This window comes from Saccopteryx leptura, chromosome 1 (assembly GCF_036850995.1).
Source record: "Saccopteryx leptura isolate mSacLep1 chromosome 1, mSacLep1_pri_phased_curated, whole genome shotgun sequence".
NCBI classification, from domain to species: Eukaryota; Metazoa; Chordata; class Mammalia; order Chiroptera; family Emballonuridae; genus Saccopteryx; species Saccopteryx leptura.
In genome coordinates this window covers 27,062,568-27,086,158 of record NC_089503.1, presented here as the reverse complement: position 1 = coordinate 27,086,158, position 23,591 = coordinate 27,062,568, and the positions used below count along the sequence as shown (strand labels likewise).

General features: G+C 46.0%; 1 protein-coding gene across 2 annotated transcripts in view; it reads right to left on the bottom strand.

Moving 5' to 3' along the window:
• Positions 1 to 23,591, bottom strand: part of PAMR1 (peptidase domain containing associated with muscle regeneration 1) — a 75,214-nt gene that overhangs the window by 2,150 nt on the left and 49,473 nt on the right. For both annotated transcript variants that reach the window (XM_066363194.1, XM_066363200.1), the window contains 3 exons: positions 7,200 to 7,412; positions 4,973 to 5,039; positions 921 to 1,153 (listed from right to left, as the gene is read on the bottom strand). In XM_066363194.1, coding sequence (XP_066219291.1) covers positions 921 to 1,153; positions 4,973 to 5,039; positions 7,200 to 7,412 — 513 coding nt within the window. The remainder of the gene's footprint in view (positions 1 to 920; positions 1,154 to 4,972; positions 5,040 to 7,199; positions 7,413 to 23,591) is intronic.

Here is a 23,591-nt window from a genome sequence, read left to right as displayed (position 1 = left end):
CCCCGCCAAAGAGGAATGTGTTGCCCCACCAAGAGAGCACAAACCCATGTCATGACCATTTAGGATCTAAACTGTTTTTTCCTTTTCACTTTATTAAATATTAACCAATGCATCTAACCTATTTTTCTTTCTCTTTATTAAATATTAATCAATCACCTTGCCATGGTTGAATATAAAATCTAAGGTTAAGATTGAAGACTTCTAATCCCAGGTATCTGTCAGACAAATTGCCTAATCTCTTACAGCCTCAGTCTTCTTGCTTACAAAATAGATACAGTAATAGCATCTCATGGGGTGAGATAATGTATAAAAAGTTAGATTTCAAATATCTATCATTATAAAGATACCACCATGAACTAAGACACATTCTTTTCCTTCGACACAGAGGATGACGGTAGCTTAGTATGTGCTAGACCCTCTTCCAAATACTTCCAAGTATTATCTTGGTAATCATCATTATAACCTTATGAGTAATTAATATCTATTATCTAATTAATAACAATAACCTAATTAATACCATTGGATAATGAGGATGAAAACTGGAGTTTGGACAGTGTAACCAAGAAGACTTAACTAGAGGCTACCTGGTACCTTTAGCCCCTTCTCCATTTGGTGTTTAATAATGGTTTTCTCCCTTTTCTCCAAGTATATATAATAGAATTATTCACAAGAAAGTATGCCTTCCTTCTTGCCTTAAATCATCTAAGATTTAATGAGTTAATTTCTCCTGGATAATAAGTTTAAGCCAAAGGAAGAAAGCTCTAACTGTGGAATTTCAGACATCACCAAACTAGGGAAAGTATTGAAGTACCATTCCTTTGGGCAAGGAACTTTTCCCCCCAAAAAAAGAGTTAACAGCTTTTCATAGGCAGCTGTGTTAAATGTAAGCTGCTCCAGCCCAAGGAAGAGGCTTGACTCACTAGGGATGCAGGATGGGGCACGCCCACTCCACTTCCCCGTCCTCAGACATGTCCTCCGGCTGCTGCCCAGACGGCGGTAGAAAGGGGAGATGCACTCATATTGGAGCTGGGTGTGCAGATGTTGGTACCCAGTGGGTAGGTCTCCAAAGGGAAGGGCTGGCTTCTTGGTCGGGGCACCCTGCAGTTTCTGCTTGCTGAAGGCTGATGAGTACAGCTGGTGTAAAGGTGTCTCCCTGCATTGGGGCACATGGGCCCAGAGAGAGAGCAAAGCAAGACAGTCATTGTGGGCTTCTCAGTTCCATGCCAATGCCCATGTAGATATTTGGCCACAGAAGAAAAAGGCAATGAATATCTCATTCTCTGTTTCTCCTCCCTTCCCCTCTCCCCTCACCTCCCTCTCTTCCTCTCTCTCTTTCTCACTTTCTTTCTCTCTCTGTCCCTATCATGCGCACACGCGCGCGCGCGCGCACACACACACACACACACACACACTTCCCCTCTACCATTGAGTAAATTATCTTGCACACTTCAACCTTCATTTCATTCTCCATTTCCATTTTTGGTATGTCTCCAGCTGCCTAGGATTTTAACCAAAAAAGATAATACCTGACATAATAGCTGCTATCAAAGGAGGTTAGGTGCCAGGGTACCACATGTCACAGGTAGATGAAAAAACAAGTCTAAAACTTGGCTTTAAGGGTCTTTCTGGAAGACCCGCTGCTGGAGCGGGGGCATGTCTTTCTCCGGCAGCCAGGCTTCCCTGGGAACCCCCAAAGGCAGTGCAGTACAGACATGCAGCAGATAGGCTGAAGGATGCGCTTGTTGGCAAGTCCAGACGCTCCCCGAACTCAGACCTGGTTCTGCACATGAATGGACGATTTGTTCAATGGAATCAGTGTGGGTGGGATATCTGCTCTGAGCAAAGCCCCATGCACTAACACACACATGCACAGAAAAAGTTATCGTGAAACTAAACAGGAAAGGAAGTTAATTTGAATGAGAGAAACCCGGGCGTAATTTTTTTTTCTCTAACCATTATCATAATGGGGCAATATCAGAAATTGACTTGAACTAAACTGTGTTGATACAGTAGCTTGATTTAGCAATTAGCAGATGTAATTAGTATACCTCAGAGAATAGAACTTTCTCTCAGGGCACATTAATTGGGAAAAAATATGGAGTGTTGTGTGTAAATGTCAAAAGGTTTTTTAAATGAGCCCTGAAGTTGAAGCCCACTGGAGACCACTTGGGGATTCTTGGGGGAGAATTACGCACATCATACAGCTCGTGTTCATTTTATGTCGGTGGATAACGACTGTTCACTGAACAGTTAGAATTCCTTTAGGAGTCAGTGTTCTCCTCCCTGTTTAATGAATGACGGAAGCCCAGAAAGGTAAGTGGGCGTGCTCGAGGGCACACGGGAAGCTACGTGGTACCCGAGGCAGCACTCAGCAGTCCCGACTCCCACTTTGGGGTCTCCCTGCCCCAATCTGATATCATCTTAAGCAATCTGTTTCATATGTCTCTCTCTGGGGCTTTGCTCAGAGCAGATATCCCACCCACACTGATTCCATTGAACAAATCGTCCATTCATGTGCAGAACCAGGTCTGAGTTCGGGGAGCGTCTGGACTTGCAAACAAGCGCACCCTTCAGCCTATCTGCTGCAGGTCTATACTGCACTGCCTTTGGGGGTCCCCAGGTAAGCCTGGCTGCCAGAGACAGACATGCCCCCGCTCCAGCAGCGGGTCTTCCAGAAAGACCCTTAAAGCCAAGTTTTAGACTTGTTTTTTCATCTACCTGTGACATGTGGTACCCTGGCACCTAACCTCCCATTGCAATTATTTTAAAAATACGAAACCAGAGGTCTTTTTTTCTTTTAACAGTTTCGGGCCTCCTCCTCTAAGATGTCTCCTTAGGAAGAACAAGTGGATCAGGCTTATCCCACTTAGTGAGAGTCCAGCCCAGGTGAATCACAAGGTCAGAAAAAGGGGCCGAATTGGGACTCTACCACCCCAACCCCCCAAGGGAGGGCCTTTCTGGGAACGCGGCAGAAATGGAATGAGCTCGCAGGAGGGAGGGTGAGTCACTGATGAATATCCTGATGTCAGAACATTGCAGGTCACTGGGTTGGGGTCAATTCTAGTCACTAGGGTTCATTGTTACTGTTTCCAAAAACAATAGCTATGGCTGACAGGTGTTCAGAAGGTGTTCTGCTAAGGCCTTCACAGAGTGGGGAAGGGAGCAGACCCTGAAGACTTCAGACCTTGAAAACGCCGGATCTGCCTCCTGGCTTGCCCATTGCTTCTAGCTGTGTGACCTTGGGCAAGTTACTTAATTTCTCTGAACCTCAATTTACCCATCTGTAAGAAACATGGTAATACAATCTATAATAAAGTGATATTAATAAGACCTACCTCAGAGGTTGCAGGGAGGATTAAATGAGCTAATACAGATAAAGCACTAAGAAGAGCACTGGGCACACAGCAGACATTTGATCCAAGTTAGTGTTGCATTTAATCCTCACAACCAGCCCCAAACACAGATGTTATTATGATTACCTTTACTTTTCAGGGAGGGGGGGGCAATGAAAGGCTCAGCAAGTTTAGGAATTTGCCCAAGAATACCCAGAACTGAAGAGAGACGGACCAGGCCCTGAACCCTTGTTAGTCTATCCAATTCAGTCAGCTAGTAAATATTGATCGGGTACCTACTATGAACAAACAGATCATGTTCCTACACATGTGGCTTTTACTTTTTTTGGTGGGGTGGAGGGGGATGCAAATGGAACAAATAAACCAAAAAAAAACACCCCAAAACCAGTGTGTAAGACAATAGGCAGAGGTAAATACTAAGATGGAAAGTGAACTGCAGTCAAGGCCAGAGCACCGGGTAAAGAAGTCAGCTCGGAAGTCAGCATGGAGGAGGTGGGGCTGCTATTTCTTAAAGAGCAGTCAGAGAAGATCTGTCTGCCAGGTCAAAACTGAGCAGAGAACTGAAGGCAGCGAGGTGTTAAGCCTCATTGAAATTCAGTGGAAGCAGGTTCCAGACAGAAGTGCAAAGGTTCTGAAGCAGAACTGTGCATGGTGGGAGTCCTGGGTTTGATTCCCTGTCAGGGCACACACCAGAAGCACCCATCTGCTCCTCCACCCCTCCCGCCATATCTCTTCCCCTCCTGCAGCCATGGCTCAAATGGTTCGAGCAAAGTTGACCCTGGGTGCTGGGTATAGCTCCATGGCCTCGCCTCAGGTGCTAAAAGAGCTCGGTTGCTGAGCAACGGAGCATCGGCCCAGACGAGAAGAGCATCCCCTGGTAGGAGACTTGCCAGGTGGATCCCCATCGCGGACATGTGGGGGTCTGTCTCTGCCTCCCCACCTCTCACTTAATTGAAGAAAGGAAAGAACTGTGCATGGAGGATCCAGGGAAACAAGGTGGCCCGTGTGGCTGGACTGGACAGAGAGAGGCGAGAAGGCCCGGGAGATGAGAGGACAAGAGCATTTCCTACAAAATAAGGGGAGGCGTAGAAGTAGGGCTGTTCCCTCCCCACCGGGTGGTCCCCCCCTGTCCTTCCAGGAGTAAGGCTGGGCAGTAAGGCGAACCTGAGGGCTCACAGCCCTCCTCGGGCTGGGCACTTATCTCTGGTTCCTGAGCTCCACCAGCCTGCCTCCCCTGGTTGGTTACTACCAAGATCATCTTCCTGAACCACAGCCGGATGCATCTCCCCAGAAGCTGCCATAATAAATACATAGAAATTTCAAGAACAGTAAAGGATTGAAATCCAGTTCATCGAAGATCATCGAGTCCTGCTTCCCACCTGCTACTTACTCTGTCACGGTCCCGTGAAATCTGGACATCTTCCGACGGTTGCTGCCTCCTGGCTCTGGGCAGCTAACAGGCCACCATCGAGCAAGCCCTATTCTCTCATGGGCAGTCAGCACACAGGGTCTCTAAGAAACCCCAGGCTGCCTGGCTGCACGCGAGTGGGAAAGGCGGGGCGAAGGGAACATGCACTCGCCTTCACCTTGAAGGCCGAGTTCAGGGCTTTCAGCCTCACCTTGACTGGACCTGCATTGGAAGAACTCGCCGTCGCACCAGGTCTGAGATCTTTGGTTCTCGGCAGGCTAGGAAGAAAGAGGCAACGCTGGGTAATCCTTTTCCAACGTAACTGTTCACATCACTCAGTACGGTTCGTACCTGGCTGCCTTTTCTGAAGAGCAGGTGCACATTGCCCAGGCTCTCAGAGCGGGCACGTGTCAGCTATGCTTGGACAGCTCCCTTAGCAGAAGGGCATGCTGCCTTTGTGTGACACCCCCTCTGAAGAACCCAGGTGTACACCCAGGTATGTGCCTTCTGAAGAGCAGGTGCACATTGCCCAGGCTCTCAGGGCGGGCACGTGTCAGCTATGCTTAGACAGCTCCCTTAGCAGAAGGGCATGCTGCCTTTGCATGACACCCCCTCTGAAGAACCCAGGTGTACACCCAGGTATGTACCTTCTGAAGAGCAGGTGCGCATTGCCCAGGCTCTCAGAGCGGGCACGTGTCAGCTATGCTTGGACAGCTCCCTTAGCAGAAGGGCATGCTGCCTTTGCATGACACCCCCTCTGAAGAACCCAGGTGTACACCCAGGTATGTACCTTCTGAAGAGCAGGTGCACATTGTCCAGGCTCTCAGAGCGGGCACGTGTCAGCTATGCTTGGACAGCTCCCTTAGCAGAAGGGCATGCTGCCTTTGCATGACACCCCCTCTGAAGAACCCAGGTGTACACCCAGGTATGTATCTTCTGAAGAGCTGCCCCACCTGCGTGGTCTGGAACAATGGGGGCTAATAGACTAGGGTTATCTGTTCACACAAATAGTATTAGCAAACTTGCTCAAAATGGAAAAAAAAGTAAAAGTGTGGGTTCTGAGAGCTAGCCCAACTACGGGAATGACATGGTTCTCACTTAAATGCAGACAGCGGTGTCAACCAGTAAGTCTTGTTTCTCCACCTTCACTCTCTGCAACTAAGGCTCCTAAACAGTCATCTGAGGGCAACTCAAATCCCAGTTTAATTTTGAAGTTTTTTTTTATTCTTCCCAAGTAAGAAGGAAATCCTACCCATCTCCCTTTCTCAACCAAGCAGCCAGGATTCATCTAATTAGCAACCTAGGGAACTGGGGTCGTATTAACTTGTTAGAGAAGAGTTGACAGAAACCTCCAAGGACACATGCAACACCGTTTCCATACTTAATGAAACCCCGGCTCAGAGGCTGCGCCGGTGGGGATGAAAGTCGCTTCTGGCTGAAGTCTAAAGCGATTTATTCCTTTCACAAACCGCTCTCTTTCATTCCTTTTCCCATGATTAGGGTTGTTGACAAATACCCAGAAGGGAAAGTAGAGGATTGAGGCAATTATCTGGATAATCTAGGCCAAGGACATGCTTTTCTTCTCTGGAAACAGCCGGAGAATTGTGACCTGTCCCCCGAAGAGAGGGGCTGTTGACCTGGAGCGAACAGTGAGGAATGACACATCCCTACTGACAAGGGGTAAGAGCCACACTTCTCTATACAACATTCCGTTTTGTTCTGGTCCCAGATTGCCTCGCTTTGAGTTGACATGATCTGTCACTTCTGCCTACATCTCATTTCTTCCCCCTTTGTTTTCCGGCTGGAATATCGTCCCAACTGCTCTTGACCTCTACAGATCCTCCCCAGCCTCCCAGACTGGCTCCAACCTTACCGGCTTCATGCAGTTGTCCCTGTTCTAGACAACAGGATCATTCCTTTCTCTGAACGTATCTACTCACCTGTTCCTAGACTCTGCCTTGAATGTTCAAGGGTTTCCTGTCCTTTAAAGATGTTTTTAAACATGTTACCATCTCAAACCTCCCTCCACCTAAGCTGGCAGGAATGATGTACCCATTTTGTTTTTATTTCCTGCCCTAACTTAGTATGACAGAGGGAATAGACAAACGTAGCTATAAAAATGCTCACTGATTGCTCCAATTCTGTCCCTGGGTTTTTGTCTATTACCACTCAGCCCTGTCACCTTTCCTGAACTGCTCTGATAACCACATCACTTTTCTTGATCACATCAAGATGTTGTGATTAAGAAGAGTAGGTCCTCTGACGGTCCAAAAGCAAAGCAAATGTTTTTAGGGATGGTTTAGTAAATACGTGGTTCCAGTGAGAACTTATGGGAGAAAGGCGTTTCCCAGGGGCTCCAAAAACATGGAGGGGAACCGCTAAAAAGTCCAGTAACTCCACCTCTGTTTCCACGGCCTTGAGGAAGATTTACCAGTTACCTTTGATGCAGATGGGCCGCTTCCCTGACCACTCCCCATTCTGCTGGCATGTTCTGTTCTCATTGCCACTGAGAACATAGGAGCTGTTGCAAAAGAAGGAGACCACGGTGCCAACTTTTGCATGGCGCCCATTGATGAGTCCAGGGCCTCCTGTTACTTTCTTGTACCCATTGACTGGGTCCCCAGGGTCTGAGCAGTTTTTCTCTTCAACGACTAAAGAGAGAACGAAAGAAAAAGAGAGCTATTCGAAGTCTGAAGTGTTCCAGTTTAGAATTTAATCTTTTCATGTTTCATTGAATGAAACAGGCAGGGACACAGAGCCTGCTAACCAATGGCATTTGGCGGAATTACCACGAGAGAACGCGCAATAGAAAATGCCCGTGTTAGTCACAGCTTCCCCTTTTTAAAATGATTTATTCTTAAATTAAAAAGTATTTTGGGGCCCTGGATGGTTGGCTCAGTGGTAGAGCGTCGGCCTGGCGTGCAGAAGTCCCGGGTTCGATTCCCGGCCAGGGCACACAGGAGAAGCGCCCATCTGCTTCTCCACCCCTCCCCCTCTCCTTCCTCTCTGTCTCTCTCTTCCCCTCCCGCAGCCGAGGCTCCATTGGAGCAAAGATGGCCCGGGCGCTGAAGATGGCTCTATGGCCTCTGCCTCAGGTGCTAGAATGGCTCTGGTCTCAAGAGAGTGACACCCCGGATGGGCAGAGCATCGCCCCCTGGTGGGCAGAGCGTCACCACCTGCTGGGCGTACCAGGTGGATCCTGGTCGGGCGCATGTGGGAGTCTGTCTCCCCGTTTCCAGCTTCAGAAAAATACAAAAAAAGAAAAAGAAACTTGAGTCCAAAAAGTATTTCATGCTTGAAGCAGAGAAAGTTGACACTACAACTGGCTCTCATGTGATCGTGTTCATTTTTTTCCCAGAGTGTGGGAGCCAGGCAGGCCTGGGCAAAACAAAAATTTCACCTAGATTTTATGATCCGTGTACAAGGGTTATTATTTTTCAGTGTTCTTGTCTTATCTCCTTTGTTCCCTAAAGCTTAGGCAATTAGACTAGACTATTTCTTATTTGTGTTGTACCCAGAAAATAGAACCAATTAGAAACAAGAGTGCATATAGGAAGTGAATCTAGATTTTTATATTTCATTTTCAGGAACATAAGTGTGTTGACAGTTATAGCTAAAAATACTAGAGCACAATACAAATTTAGAGGCACAACAAATTTCCCTTGATGTCCAGCTATAATTTTTCAGCTAGGCACTTACCAATATTCATTACAAAGGTTTTTCTACTCTCTATTTCATGTTGGACAGCTACTTAAAGTGAAAATAGCATCACCATCTATTCTGAGCACCGAACAGGATATTAGATATAGCCTGGAAATATTCTATCAGATAGATAACATATTTTTCTCAAATGGATTGTGACAAAATACTGAATATTACTTGCCTAAGGACACAGAGCAAGTCCCCTGAAGAATCCAACCTTTAATTACTGAGTTGGGTACCAATCACTCTCTTAACCTTCCTAGTCTCTTTTTTTTTTTTTAAGTTTTTTTTTTTTTTTTTTTTTGTATTTTTCTGAAGCCGGAAACGGGGAGAGACAGTCAGACAGACTCCCGCATGTGCCCGACCGGGATCCACCCGGCACGCCCACCAGGGGGCGACGCTCTGCCCACCAGGGGGCGATGCTCTGCCCCTCCGGGGGGTCGCTCTGCTGTGACCAGAGCCACTCTAGCGCCTGGGGCAGAGGCCAAGGAGCCATCCCCAGCGCCCGGGCCATCTTTGCTCCAGTGGAGCCTCAGCTGCGGGAGGGGAAGAGAGAGACAGAGAGGAAGGAGAAGGGGAGGGGTGGAGAAGCAGATGGGCGCTTCTCCTGTATGCCCTGGCTGGGAATCGAACCCGGGACTCCTGCACGCCAGGCCGACGCTCTACCACTGAGCCAACCAGTCAGGGCCCCTAGTCTCTTTTTAATCATTTCTTCCAAGACACAGGCTCATCCCTATAAAACAGCCTCTATGCAATGCAATTATGCATTTAACATGTTTGTCTTCCTGTAACTGTCCCCACGACCTTTCAAATCACTTGCCTTTGGGCAAGAAAGGAATTTCCGTTCAGATGACACTTAAAAATATTTGAGAACTGCCTGACCAGGCAGTGGTGCAGAGGATAGAGCGTCTGCCTGGTATGCTGAGGACCCAGGTTTGAAACCCCAAGGTCGCCAGCTTGAGTGTGGGCTCACTGGCTTTACCGTGGATCATAGACATGACCCCACGGTCGCTGGCTTGAGCACAAAGGTCACTGACTTGAAGCCCAAGGTTGCTGGCTTGAGCCCAAGGTTTCTGGCTTGAGCAAGGGGTCACTGGCTCAGCTGAAACCCCCTGGTCAAGGCACATATCAAAGAAGCAATCAATGAACAACTAAGATGCCACAACTGTGTGTTGATGCTTCTCATCTCTCTCCCTTCCTGTCTGTCTGTCCCTCTCTCTGTCTCTCTGTCTCTCTCTCTCTCACAAAAAAAAAAAAAAATTGAGAACAAAAAATTAATCATTTTTCTATATAAAATTTGGCAAGGTTGCTAATATTAGCTATATTACAAGTTGTTTATTCTAACATTGCCAATAGACCAAGTGATAGATAATCTCAATAATACTCTGTGCTTCTAGGTTATATAATATGAGCAATTTCCCTGGTGGGTGAAGATCCTAGAATGGAGAACTATTATTTGGTTTTAAATTATTGTTCATGGCATGTCACCAGGATAGAGCTGAGTGATGCTCCCACATTAGTGTCCACTGGAAGGCAAGACTCCGGCTGAAATTTGAGAGAAATATATAGACAATCCAAACAGACTTGTGAAGGATCCAGATAGCATAGTTGTTCAACACCACTTAAAAATAATTACAATGGTTATGTTCAGGGAAATAGAAAAACAATATTAGGAACTTCAGTAAAAAAACTGAAAATCTTGAAAAATAACCAACAATGGGATCTAGAACTGAAAAGTTACAATGACAGAAATTAAAAACTCAGTGGAGAAGTTGATTGGAAAACTGGATAGAACTTAAGAGTATCAATTAACTGGTCCTGGCCAGTTGGCTCAGTGGTAGAGTGTCCACCCAGTGTATGGACATTCTGGGTTCGATCCCCAGTCAGGGCACACAGGAGAAGTGACCATCTGCTTCTCTTCCTCTCCCTCTCCCACTTCTTTCTGTCTCTCTTCCCCTCTCACAGCCAGTGGCTTGGGTGGTCCAAGCGTCAACCCCAGGTGTTGATTCAAGAATTGGTCCCAGATGGGGTTTGCCAGGTAGATCCCGGTCAGGGTGCCCGCAGAAGTTTGTCTCACTATCTCCCCTCCTCTTACTTAAAAATAAAAAAAAATAAAAATGTAACCATAAAAGTTTGCTGTTCGTAAGTTTCATTGTTTCTGTTATTATTTTTCTAAGTATCAGGCAAGAAGGTTTCCTCTCTACTAAGTCAGTATTAAGGGATCCGTACCTTTTTTGTTTGTTTTCATGCTCTCTCCACCCCATGCAAATCTCTTCACCAGCTTGCACTATCAAAGAGTAATCCAGATATGCATGAACTCAAGTCTAAGTGAGTTTCATCACTAGACTCTGGTAGAAAAAGAATGGTGTCCAGGGTCAGCTAGATACAGGTTGAAATGATCATTTGGCTCCCCAGTGTCCAGAACAGGCCCACAGTCAGTGTTCAGGAAATATCTGTTGCTGGAGAGAAGGGCTAAAGAGTGAAATGTATTCCTTCTTCCACTTCATGGACTAGGGTCTGGGAAAAATGACTCAACCTCTCCAAACCTGGTGTCCCTCATCTGTAAAACAGGATAATATCATATATCTGTCTGGGTTGGTTTGTGGAGTGATTTAAATAACATGTAGTTTCTTCTTCCCTTGTCTGCCTTTATTTACAAAGCTCTCAACTGCCTTTCCCCAAATTCATACACCTTAAAGAAAAACCCTCAAAGAAATCTAAAGTCCCCTTATTGGCCCTATTTGAGTAATAGGCAATATTCCACTCTATTTTCTGACCTCTTGGTAATGGCTACCCGTGATGGGCTTCCAGACCCGGGTCCAGTGTGTTGATTAGGGCTTCTGGGTGCCAACCATGGTCTCGGTACACTCATCTCTTTTAATCTTGCACAAGGATGCTTTACAATTATGTTCCTGTATCAAACATCCAACAGGCATTATTCTCTCTCCCCTCTCCTTTATTTCCTGTATTTCCAAAGCTGTACATTCTCCTGTGATGCTTTGAAAAGAATTCTAAGACTTCCTCCATCCATCCATCATTTTTCTCCCCTGGTTCAAACATCTACCAATTGGGTACATAGACCATCAGCATCTCATCAGAGCATCTCCCAGGGTTAGATTTCAAAACAAACTCTCCACCCCTCCCTCATAAGTTCTCTTTGTAGAAACTTTTGTATCTCCCTATTGAACCGATTCATAATTCTTTTCTATTTGATGTTTCAAGGCTTTGTGTTTCATTTCTCCTCAGTAAGATGGATGTTTTCACACAAAGTCAAATGGGAATTTAAAACATCTGCATCTCTGGTCTGATGGAGCCTCAGCCTCCTGCTTTGCTAAGTAAAGTAGTCCGTGATTAATACATAGCCCATCGCCCCCATTACTTTTGTGATTCACCTTAGGGACCCAAACACATTACGTTTAGTGAGCCCTATGCTACTTTGCGAACATGAACTGGACTTGGGAGTGAATTTTTCTAGGATATTATTTCATATACACATTTAAAGAAAGACCTGTGTCTTCAGTTTTTCTCAAGGCAACAGGACGCAGTGGTTCACTGCGATACCACTTTAAGGGTTATGCGATGGCCTTGTTCACTCCTTTCGTAGTGAGCGCTGTGGGGGCCCCATGCAGGTCTCTTTGCATCCTTTGACCAGCTCATTTCTACATGTGAGCTTCATTGCTGAGAGCTGGCACCTGCCACCTTCAGAGGCCTGCCCTCAGGCGTGGGCACCATCTTGCTCATATGAAGAGCTGAAAAATGCCTCAATTTTCATCCCCTCCCCATGCACACCCCAGGGTTGCCTATAGCCAATGACTGATGGATGTGAAAGTTCAAAAGTTCAACTCCTGTTCCTCCAGATGTCATTTAACCCTCCAGCCCCCCAGGGGACAGAGCTGAAGCTGGCAGTTCAGTCGAAATCACTCTCGCTGGGTTTCTTCTTTCCTGTCTTGCTTCCCCAATTTCCTTACTGGTTGATCCTGGGAGTCCTTCCTTTAATAAATTATTTGAACCCAAATTATTGGCTCAGAATCTGTTTGGGGAGAAACTAGCCTCAACTCAGGACATCAGGCAGCTCCTGCCTTCCCATGGCAGCACTCCTGGGAGATGACAAGACTGCAGACAGCTGCCTCAGCGCTGGGCACGGAGTCCTGCGTGCCTTCCAGCACTCTGGGAGACCTTGGGGAGGGTGACTGCAGGGCAACGAGAGAGGCTGACCTCCTCAGAGGGTCCCCAGCCTCCACAGACACTCTCAGGCTCCAGGCCAGCCCCACACAGACAGAGCTGACTTACCTGAAGGGATCAGGTGCTCCTAAACAACAGGCTTCCCCAAGCTATACAGTGCTCCTAAACAACAGGCTTCCCCAAGCTATACAGTGCTCCTAAACAACAGGCTTCCCCAAGCTATACAGTGCTCCTAAACAACAGGCTTCCCCAAGCTATACAGTGAGGACCCAGAAGACCGGAGATCCACCACCAGAGGGTTCTCCCTAATTATGTGGTGCTGTTGAGTAAAGCCAGGGGCCTCCGTGCAACCCTGGGGCACAGATGAGCCCCCGACAATGATTGAACCTGAATTTCTTACGATTCTGAATTATGGGCCTTAGAATTGGATTAAAGTTGATTTAAAGCAAATACAGTTATATCTTTTGCTCTCCTATATGATTGATACACTAAGATTTATACTTGATACAAAGTAGCTGAGATGATCAGCTCTAGAATATCTATAAGAAATGGACATGAAAAAAATAAAATAAAAATAAATAAAATAGAAAAAGAAAAGGAAGGAAAAAGGGAGGGAGGGAGGGAGGGAGGGAGGGAAGGAGGGAGGGAAAGGAAAGAAAGAAAGAAAGAAAGAAAGAAAGAAAGAAAGAAAGAAAGAAAGAAAGAAAGAAAGAAAGAAAGAAAGAAAGAAAGAGAGAGAGAGAGAGAGAGAAAGGGAGAGAAAGAAAAGGAAGGAAGAAAGGAAGGGAGGGAGGGAGGGAGGAAGGGAGGGAGGCAGGAAAGGAGAAAGGAAAGGAGGGAGGAAAGAGATATGATTAATGGTAGGGACATCAGGGAGTATGTCAGGAAAATGTGGAGACATTTTTAGGAAAAGTACACAATATCACCTTTTCTGTGCCTTCTAATCAGGTCAGGTATACTGAATGTGACAGAAGGTAGTCCACACTCTACCTAGGGCAAGGGTCCCCAAACTACGGCCCGCGGGCCACATGCGGCCCCCTGAGGCCATTTATCCGGCCCCCGCCGCACTTCTGGAAGGGGCACCTCTTTCATTGGTGGTCAGTGAGAGGAGCATAGTTCCCATTGAAATATTGGTCAGTTTGTTGATTTAAATTTACTTGTTCTTTATTTTAAATATTGTATTTGTTCCCATTTTGTTTTTTTACTTTAAAATAAGATATGTGCAGTGTGCATAGGGATTTGTTCATAGTTTTTTTTATAGTCCGGCCCTCCAACGGTCTGAGGGACAGTGAACTGGCCCCCTGTGTAAAAAGTTTGGGGACCCCTGACCTAGGGGTACCTAGGTAGGTATCCCTAACCTAGAGGGTAGATTCCCTCTCCCTCTAATGATCACACAACTCAGGGGGCAGATCCCAGCGGTAGCAAGAAAACAGACCTCTTTATTCTAACACTGCCCCCCAATATACCCTTGTCTACAAGATACCTTTTTTCTGAATAAACCTGGAATGTTAACATGACACACCAGACTCCCGTGAATATCTGCTTCTCCCTTTGCTTCAGTCTCAAGGCTGTAAGTTTAAATTTGGACACAAAGATTCATAAAATGCCCTCAGGAACAAAAAATCCAGTCACTGCTTTGCCTGTTGGAAGTCCAGCATGTGCTTCTGTAAAGAAAGGCTATGAAGTGTTGAGAGCTATTGATTTCAGTGATTTTCTGGCACCATATAGGTAATGAGTGAGTCCTCTGGGCCCAGCAGGATAAGGCACTGGTGGATGTTTTTCTGTAACTTTAACTCAGAAATTTTTAGTTTAAATCCAGAAATAGAAATGATGTCAGTTAAAGCTTGAGACATCTCAAGGTTCTCCCCAGCCACTTAAGGACCTAGAAAATATGACTTGGAGCCTTCCTGCCTATTACTTAGTCCCCAGGTCTTCAGCTCAGGTCTTCCGGGTAACAGATTGTGTGTGTGTGTGTGTGGGGGGGGGGTGTACTTGTATTTTTTTCATTGACACTAATTTATCCAAAGTGATTAGTGCCTTTGTTTTTTTTTTTCTTTTTCTTCCCCCCCCCCTTTTTTTTGACAGAGACGGAGAGAGAGACACACAGAGAGAGGGATAGATAGGGACAGACAGACAGGAAGGGAGAGAGATGAGAATTATCAATTTTTTGTTGCAACACCTTAGTTGTTCATTGATTGCTTTCTCATATGTGCCTTAACCATGGGGCTACAGTAGACCGAGTAACCCCTTGCTCAAGCCAGCGACCTTGGGTCCAAGCTGGTGAGCTTTGCTCAAACCATATGAATCCGCACTCAAGCTGGTGACCTCGGGGTCTCGAACCTGGGTCTTCCGTGTCCCAGTCCAACGCTCTATCCACTGCACAACCGCCTGGTCAGGCGATTAGTGCCTTTCTTAAATCTGCTTCTAAAATTACACCAGACCATAGGACCCTAAACAAGAAACAAAGCAAAGGTAACTGTGGAGGCTTTAAATGAATGTGAGTGGGTAAGAGAGTCTCAGGAAATATTAGCCAACTCCAGCAGTTAACTATAGTCTGAGTTGCAACCAAGATTCCCTCAGGTACAGTCGATAGAGACAGGCTTTGATACCACTTAGCCTGCTTTATTGTCTGAAAGAAAACCTCTTACTCTGCAGGCAGGCGCCTGGGTGAAATGGAACCAGGTCTAACATATGTAGATGTTCCCGCTAAGAAGAGCCATTGGAGAGCTGTCAGAATCCCAGCTCCCAGTTTTATCACATTCGTGTTCTCCTTGCGGTACTAGCCAGCACTGCGGATGCAGAGATGATCATTTAACCAGGGCACATGTTGAAGTTAACGCAGTATGACCAGTCGATCAAGGGCACAGTTATGAAAGATGTGACAATGAGCAAAGGCCCAGTGATGTTTCCCTGTGACAGGAGCAGCCACATTCTAACCCCTGCCTGAAAAAATGGCAGCTTCCAGAGTTTGACCAAGTCTTTCAGAACACTCCAGGTCCTTCAGGAGACATCACAGGCTCTCTCCACAAACAGCCTGCCGCCTCCACACTTCCGCCGCCCGACCCTACAAAGAGCTGGGCGGGCTGCTACGCAAAGAGAAGAGAGCGTGCACGCGCACGTGAGTGTGCCTGTGTGTGTGTGTGTGTGTGTGTGTGTGTGTGTGTGCATGTGTGTGTGTATATTGTGTGAGATATCAGTTCTTGGATCTAACACTGGACCTTTTTTTTAACCAATGATACAGACGATCATATTTTGACCATTCTTTAAACACTGCAACCTTAAAAATATATTCAGCACTGATCAAGGGCTTACCTAAATATTTTAAAGAAGGAACCAAATGGTTATCTAGCTGTTGTTTTCTTTTAATTACTATTTATACCTGCTCGCTTTCGAAATAGTTTGATGTCACTTGAAAAACTGCACATAAAAAAAAAACCCCATACATTTCTTTTCTCAAATCTTATGTTAACAAAATAGTTACTGTAGCCAGATAGCCACCAGAGGCGGTAAAAATGAAATCCGAGTACTATTATGTCTCTTTAATAGGAGCTGCGTGTCAGAGCTGTAAGATTAGCTGAGAATTTCAGCAAAGAAAACACATCCAAAGTCAACAGCATTCACTTCCCATCATCTAGCGGGTTGGAAGCGGGGAGCCAGAGGCATGTGAATCTCAATTCTTCGCACGCTCTGGGTGCCCACCCCCTCTCACTCGTCACCCAAATCAAGGAAACAATTTGTCACAGAATCTCGGTGCTGCTAGGAAAAGGCATTAACTTTCTCACTGGGGCTTTGTTCATCGCGAGAGCAACGCCCTGGGTGGGCTCCCTCTCTTCCTCCTTTGCTCCTGCTCTGCTTATATTTGAGTGTGGTGCCTCTGGATCCAATCCAGTATCTTTTACTCCCACAAGGGTCTTCCCCAACCAAGGATAATGGCACCGACCAGTGACGTCGTCCCCACTGGAAACCCTTTTTATCCGTTTCCAGCCGATGGCATTCTGCCCACTGCCATTTCCCAGCCCTAGGTGGGTTGAAGGAGACAGAATCCATGTGAAACTATACTTGGATTGCACACACTGCTAGTTATTCATCCCACAGCAATTGGGAGGCTGAGGCTTACAATTAGCTACTTGATCTTAATCAGCATTGCCCGTGGCCCCTGGTACACTGTGTCTTTCGGATCCCACTTTTCCGGTGTTTGGATGGCCTCGTTAATTAAACAGCTGGGACTGCCTGTGCCTCAGAGACAGGTCAACTTTGAAAAATCTCCAGAAATCCCTGGTCATTTTACTTTGGTTCAAAAACCCCTCCAACACATCCTCATCCAGGAGAGATGGTAACCTATGTAACTGGAAGAAATGTCACTGTCCTCTCTCTACCTAGTGGATCTGCCTGGTTACAGTGTTCTTGAGGTGCCTCCCATTTCAGAAGGTTTCTGAGTCAGCTCTGGGAGAATGTGGTGGGGTAGGTAATAACATTAGAGTACTGGGGAATATATCTCCCAATGGTAATCCTAATCAACCTTTCAAATGATAAGAAATGCTCACAATGAAAATGGCCGAAACTAAGTGATTTTGCTGTTTAGCCTTGGGAATAAAGAGAATGGCCTTGCAGAAGAGTCCTGAGCTGCTGAGAACATCTAAGTCCTAGGAGACTGGTAATTCTCACTGCCCATGTAGGAATTCTCATCATCATCATCACCACTGGCCTGACTAGGAAGGCATTGATGGGAATTATACATCATCTCCTCTGCACTTGAGGAAGGCAAAAACTGGTGTTGTTTTCTGGTTCCGCCAAATAGAAGGAAAAAAATATACTGTATAGCCCTGCCTTATTTCCTCCAGTACCAATAGGTACTCAGAAGCTTGGGCTGATGAATCTGTAAAGTGGGCAGGATAATAATCCCTAACCCATGGGGATATTGGAACAATTAAATGAGACAGTGTCACATAAAGCAGTGGTTTTCAACCACCAGTCCACTGGGTCTATAATCTTCATACAACATAAGTATGGTTAACTCTTTCACAGACTAGCACGACATTTCTGCTGGACCAGCACCAGTCCACAGAGCAGCGGTGGAAAACCACTGGCATAGAGCACCGAGCCTGGCCGATAGTGAGAATAGAGAGAATAATAACTATGACTTGTTTTTAATACTTGGATACCAACAAGAATGCCTTGTGTTTTACTCAAGAAGATGCTTTCATCTCCTGACTGTGAGTGAGGGACAGGAAACAAATGCCCCACAGGGCAGAGGCCTTAAGGAAAAGTGGGGACCCTATAGCCTTCGTCAAGGCCCTAGAGTCAGTCTTGGGGTCCCTGGTGGCAGGGGTGTTTGTTTCCATCAAAAGTTAATTTTGCTTTGCTCTCATGGTCTGTTCTTTGCACCCTCTTCCCTTGGTATTTATACAGCCCATTCCTGAAATAATGAATTATCTCTTAACCCAGGACCAAAGTGAAATCTGCCTCCTGCACGAAGTCCTGCTTCAGTGACTTCATCTACCGAAGCACAGCCAAGAGAGGCTTGACCAGGAGTAGACGAGTGGAAGCGCATTGTTAGTGAAGGAACGGTGGGTCTGGCCCCTTCCACACTGATTGGTGCTCCATCCTGCACTCTGGGAGACAGTCAGGATGGAGAGTGGATTATGTGGTCTCACCTGTCCTCTTATGATTTGGCTGGAATGCTGCCATAACTAAAATAATTGCTGACTAACAAAATGCACCCCTGTATGCTAAGCCCCAAGCATCTCACTCTGAATGACAGGTAGCAATGCTCTGGTTAAGAGACCACAGGCCCCTGCAATCCGGCAGAGTTAAAGCTACAATGTTGCTTGTCTATGTGGACTCAGTTTCAGCCAATAAGGAATGACCCAAAGGATAAAGAAATTGTCCCATGAATTATAAAAACAAATAAACAAACATCTTGAGAATCATACAAGGGCAGCTTCTACTGTGCTCAGGAACAACTTTTGCTATTCATATCTAAATCCAAATGGGAGGGCATCCCTTTAAATATGCCAAGAAGGATGTCATGATTCATTCCCATGTGAGGGAGGGAGAGTCGATGGGAGGTCCAGGTGGAAGGCAGCGTGTAAGAAAGTAGCTGTACGCTAGTTGATCTTCCCGGGGCTCTTCCAGTCCCTGAGGGCCCTGACTTACCAATGCTCATGGGTAACAATTACAGATTCCCCAGGAAGTATCCCTGCCCCCATCATACCCTCTCAAGCCAGACTGCTCATTCTCTTTCTGCCCTGTCCCTCTAATGAAATATGTAAGTGATGCTCTGGAGCCCCAGTCTCCTCTATGACAACCAGAGGATGACATATAGCCCATGACATGCTAAATGAGTGGCTACTGAAAAACCTCATGAGAAGGAAGGGAGGCTGACCAGATAACATGACGCTTGGGCAACGTGCTCTGGAGTTTCCAGTTCCTCCCGCCATTATTCTATTCCTCATTTCTAACGGCCTCCCTGCTGGGCTTTCCTGGCTACAAAGGCTCCCATCCACCATGCCCAATGTGCGTGTCCTCTGCTGGGGTCCAGGATTCCTTTCTGACAGTGACAATGAGATTGGTAATATCTACTTGCCTCTTTAAAACAAGATCTTTCCACCCTACAGGCAATGATTTGGGAAGAGCAGTTCACAGAGGAAACAGAAAGTTGTGGAAGAATTTCCTGAAACCCTGGGAGGAACATGAGGGATGTTTGTCATAATCATCTAGTTTGTAGGAACTAGTGCTGTTGCCTTAACCCTTTACCTGAAACTCCTGCTTCCTGCCAGACTTGTAAATGGCTGGGACAGGGCATCAGCGTGGTAATAAGAAGAATGGCTTTTATCACTCGATGCAGTGCCTTGTGTGGATCATGTCATTCCATCCCTGCAGACATTCTCAGAAGAACTTGCCAATATTTTTATGAACATTATAAATAAATGGGGAAACTGAGGTTCTTGGGGTCACATGACTTGTTCAAGGGCAGCTGGCTGGTAAATTGTAGGCTCCGGGTCAAACCACAGTCTTTCTGACCACAGGTCCAACCTCTCTCCCCTGGAGTGTGCCATCTCACTCCAGGCAAAAGTGCACCTGTCTTCCACATATTCACGATAAGATAGGACTCTGGGACAAAAAAGCCAGCAAACAATTCTATTTTTGCAATGCTTCAGCTGAGAGATCTCAGAATAATTTGCATGAAATCCACCAAGACCCCCAGCGTCTTGTTTCTGGGTGGGGAGAAATGACTGCGACTCCGCGGGGGTCTCAGCACATTCTCACCGCACCAGAGTTAAGGTTTCCATGAACACCCCAGGTCGCTAGCCGCTGATTCTGATGAGAAGCACGGGCTGCCCCTTTGAAGCCAGAGCATAAAGTGTGCCTCTCAACCCGGGTGCTTTTCTTCCCAGCCTTTGGGACAGACTAGTGGGAAACTTTCTGATGCTCCAAGACCCAAAGGAGCCCAGATTCACCATTTTCCTTTAATTGGTGGAAGCCGATTTGTTGTGTTCAAAGGCGCGTCCCAGCCCGGGGTGTGAGCATTGTGCCCCGGGCTTTAGCCCTGTTTCATCACACTTCATTAGGATGCAGGGGAACACCCGGCATCGTCAACTGGGCCAGGGGAACAAAAGCGACATGGAAATTGGAGCAGGGCAATGAATCCCCGCTCTCCACTTTCTCAAAACAAGATTCCGACCAGTTACTCAAGAACTTATTTTTGTCCTTGTGTTCCATACAAAGAAACAGGAAACTTCAGAGGGGAAAGGGGGCCCCAGTTTCTTACATGGTGGCCCAAGGAGGCTGGGGTCACCGAGGGTGCTGGAAGGAGGCTGAAGGGAGAGCTGCCCCCCCACCCCCATGTTTTAATTTTCTTTGAGGAGGTCACCTGGGAGCAGGGGAAAGTTGTTCTTTCTTGGGAAACAACTTCAGGGGAAGCCTGAGCAAAGCAGCACTTGACATTGTGTTTGACACTCTCACCAGCTGTCTGAACATCGATTGTTTCTCATTCTTTATCTACCCTGGGAGGTCCCAGAGAGAGACTTCCCCTCAGACCCACAGAATTCCTCTGAAAACCAATCCACTTCCGGCTTTACCCTAGCTTCTGAAATGCAAGGTCTAATTCTTATTTTGAGGACTGCTGTTTATAACGGCTCATTTTGAAAACTGGTAAAAAACTTTTCGCTCATTTTGAAAATTGGTAAAAGTTTTTAGTGATCATTTTGGGAACAGTTCTCAAATGATGAAATATCAATACCCTTTGAACTAAGAGATCCACATCTATAAATCCATCTTACAAATATACTTTTCCTTGTGAACCAAAAAAGATACGTTAAAGGCCCTAGCCGGTTGGCTCAGTGGTAGAGCGTCGGCCTGGCATGCAGAAGTCCCGGGTTTGATTCCCGGCCAGGGCACACAGGAGAAGCGCCCATCTGCTTCTCCACCCCTCCTCCTCTCCTTCCTCTCTGTCTCTCTCTTCCCCTCCCGCAGCGAGGCTACATTGGGGCTACATTGGAGCAAAGATGGCCCGGACGCTGGGGATGGCTCCTTGGCCTCTGCCCCAGGTGCTAGAGTGGCTCTGGTCGCAACAGAGCAACGCCCCGGAGGGGCAGAGCATTGCCCCCTGGTGGGCAGAGCATCGCCCCCTGGTGGGCGTGCCGGGTGGATTCCGGTCGGATGCATGCGGGAATCTGTCTGTCTCTCCCCGTTTCCAGCTTCAGAAAAATACAAAAAAAAAAAAAAAAAGATACGTTAAGTCATTGCAGCTCTCTTCACAATAGTGAAAAATTAAACACGAGAAGTCCATCTTAAGAAACTGAATGGATATATGATTGTATCTACATCCATACAATGAAATCTGCAGCTATGTTTTCAAACGAGGAGGACCAACATGGACTGACCTGGAAAAAAAAATCTCCATGATATAGGAACTGAAAACAAGTTGAAAATTGTATGTATGCTTGAATCCACTTATGTTCAAAACAGGAGTTCTACACTTAGCACGACTGACATTTGGACTAGATGACCGATGTGGGGGCTGCCCTGTGGATTGTGGGATGTTTTGCAGCCCTCCTTAACCTCTATCCACAAAACGCCAGCAGCACCATCCCCCTGCAGTTCCAACAACCAACAATGTTTCTGCACATGGCCAAGAACCGCAGCGGATGAGGGTGTGGGACGAAGTTTCCCCCAGTGGAGAACTGATAGTTTAAAATAGTGAACGATAGCCAAGTTAGGTTTGCACACCATAGAAAAAAAGTCTGCATTGATACAGTCGTTAACTTCTGAGAACCAGAACTGATCAGGAAAAGTAAAGTTCTCTTTTCATTTGATAACTCTCTCGACTGTTTCATCATTGTTACAAGTATATACTTCTTCTATAATTAAGTAGAAAATCTATTCCTATTCCACTCCCACTTACAGACATACACATACAATATGGGTTCTCTTTGGGAGAAGAGCAACAGGTGGGCTTTACCTGGGAAGGAAAGTCCTTAAAGAACACTCGATAATGAGACACAAAGGTATAACCAGGCACATCAGTTAAGTCTCACCAGGCCCCATGTTAAGGATCGTGTCTGAGAGATTGTGAACAATGTGAGAAGTGGGAAGTTCTAGCCTCTAGTTTTGAGCTGTATGGGGACCAGTGCCTTGAACCTCTGCTCCAAGTCCTTCATCTGCTCACGGGAGCATCTACCTTTGCATAGACTTGTGGAGGGCACAGCATCAAAGTAGTAGCAGTGAAATAGACTCCCCTTACCAGATTTGGGACAACCTAAGTAGAAGATGGCATTCTCACTAATATATGCTTTTTTAAAAAAAGCTATTTTCGAAAAACATTTCAGAGTTTGGAGAATGCCAGGATGCTTGGGTTTCTTGTTAATCTTAAAAGCATTTCCTGCAGGGAGATATTTTCACTTCATTGATATACTCATGAGAAAAACAATAAAGCTTTTCTTTCCCCGTTTTTCTGTTTTTCTAGATAATAGAAGTGCTCTGGGAAAAAACTGGTTAATGCCTGTTCAGAAATTACAAGGTAAGCTACCACAGACGATTTCTGTGATGCTCCCTTATTGAGTTAGTTGAAACTCATGCTGAATTTCCTAGAAGGAAAAAAAAAAATCTAAATCTTATGAAAAATGATCAAACATTTATTCCCCACACTGATGCCAGCAAATGACGTATCAGTTTTCAACCACCATTATCTTCACTCACAGCTACAGGGAACCAAGGGAATTACGTGTTTTAAACAACATTTTGAAAAGTGGCTAGGAAGTATTCTCTTCTCCATCTACGCTGGTGTTTTGAAATCAAAGTGATTTGAGACAACTGGTGAATCAAGTCATGAATCAGTTCATAATAACACACTTTGTATTCTTTTTCATTATGTTTGTTTTTTTCTGGAAAGAATAAGAATGCTAAGAAGTCAATTTTGGAGCCATAAACTATCCATATTTTTCTCAACAACTTTTGGACCAATTTCTTTTTTCTCCCTGATTAGAGACCCAGCTCTATAAGACGTATTAGCTTATTTGGTGATGCTTTACTCTTTCATCCAATTTTACCTTTGCTTTATCAATATCGTGTACTTACTTCATCAAAAAAATTGAGCCTTCTCCTTTTTCGTCCCCCCACTTTCAAATCTAAGGATTTGCCATTGTCAAGACTCCAGAATCATTCTACAAACAAACTCCTGCCACGAAGAGAGACAGCCTTTCCCTTCCCTGTCTGTACAGAACACGGCGGGCTCGCAGGAGGTGGGGCGTGCCAAGGGGAACATCAGTGTCTAAGCATCTGGCACAATCCCACTCAGGTCGGCTGTGCCAAACCAAAGCAAGGGCTGTTTTTAGCAGAGCAATACGGCACACTCAAGGCTGCACTATTGAAACCCATGGCTTCCATCTGCATTGCCTTCTATTGAAAAATATACGAACATTATAGAATGCTGTCAGACCAGGCCC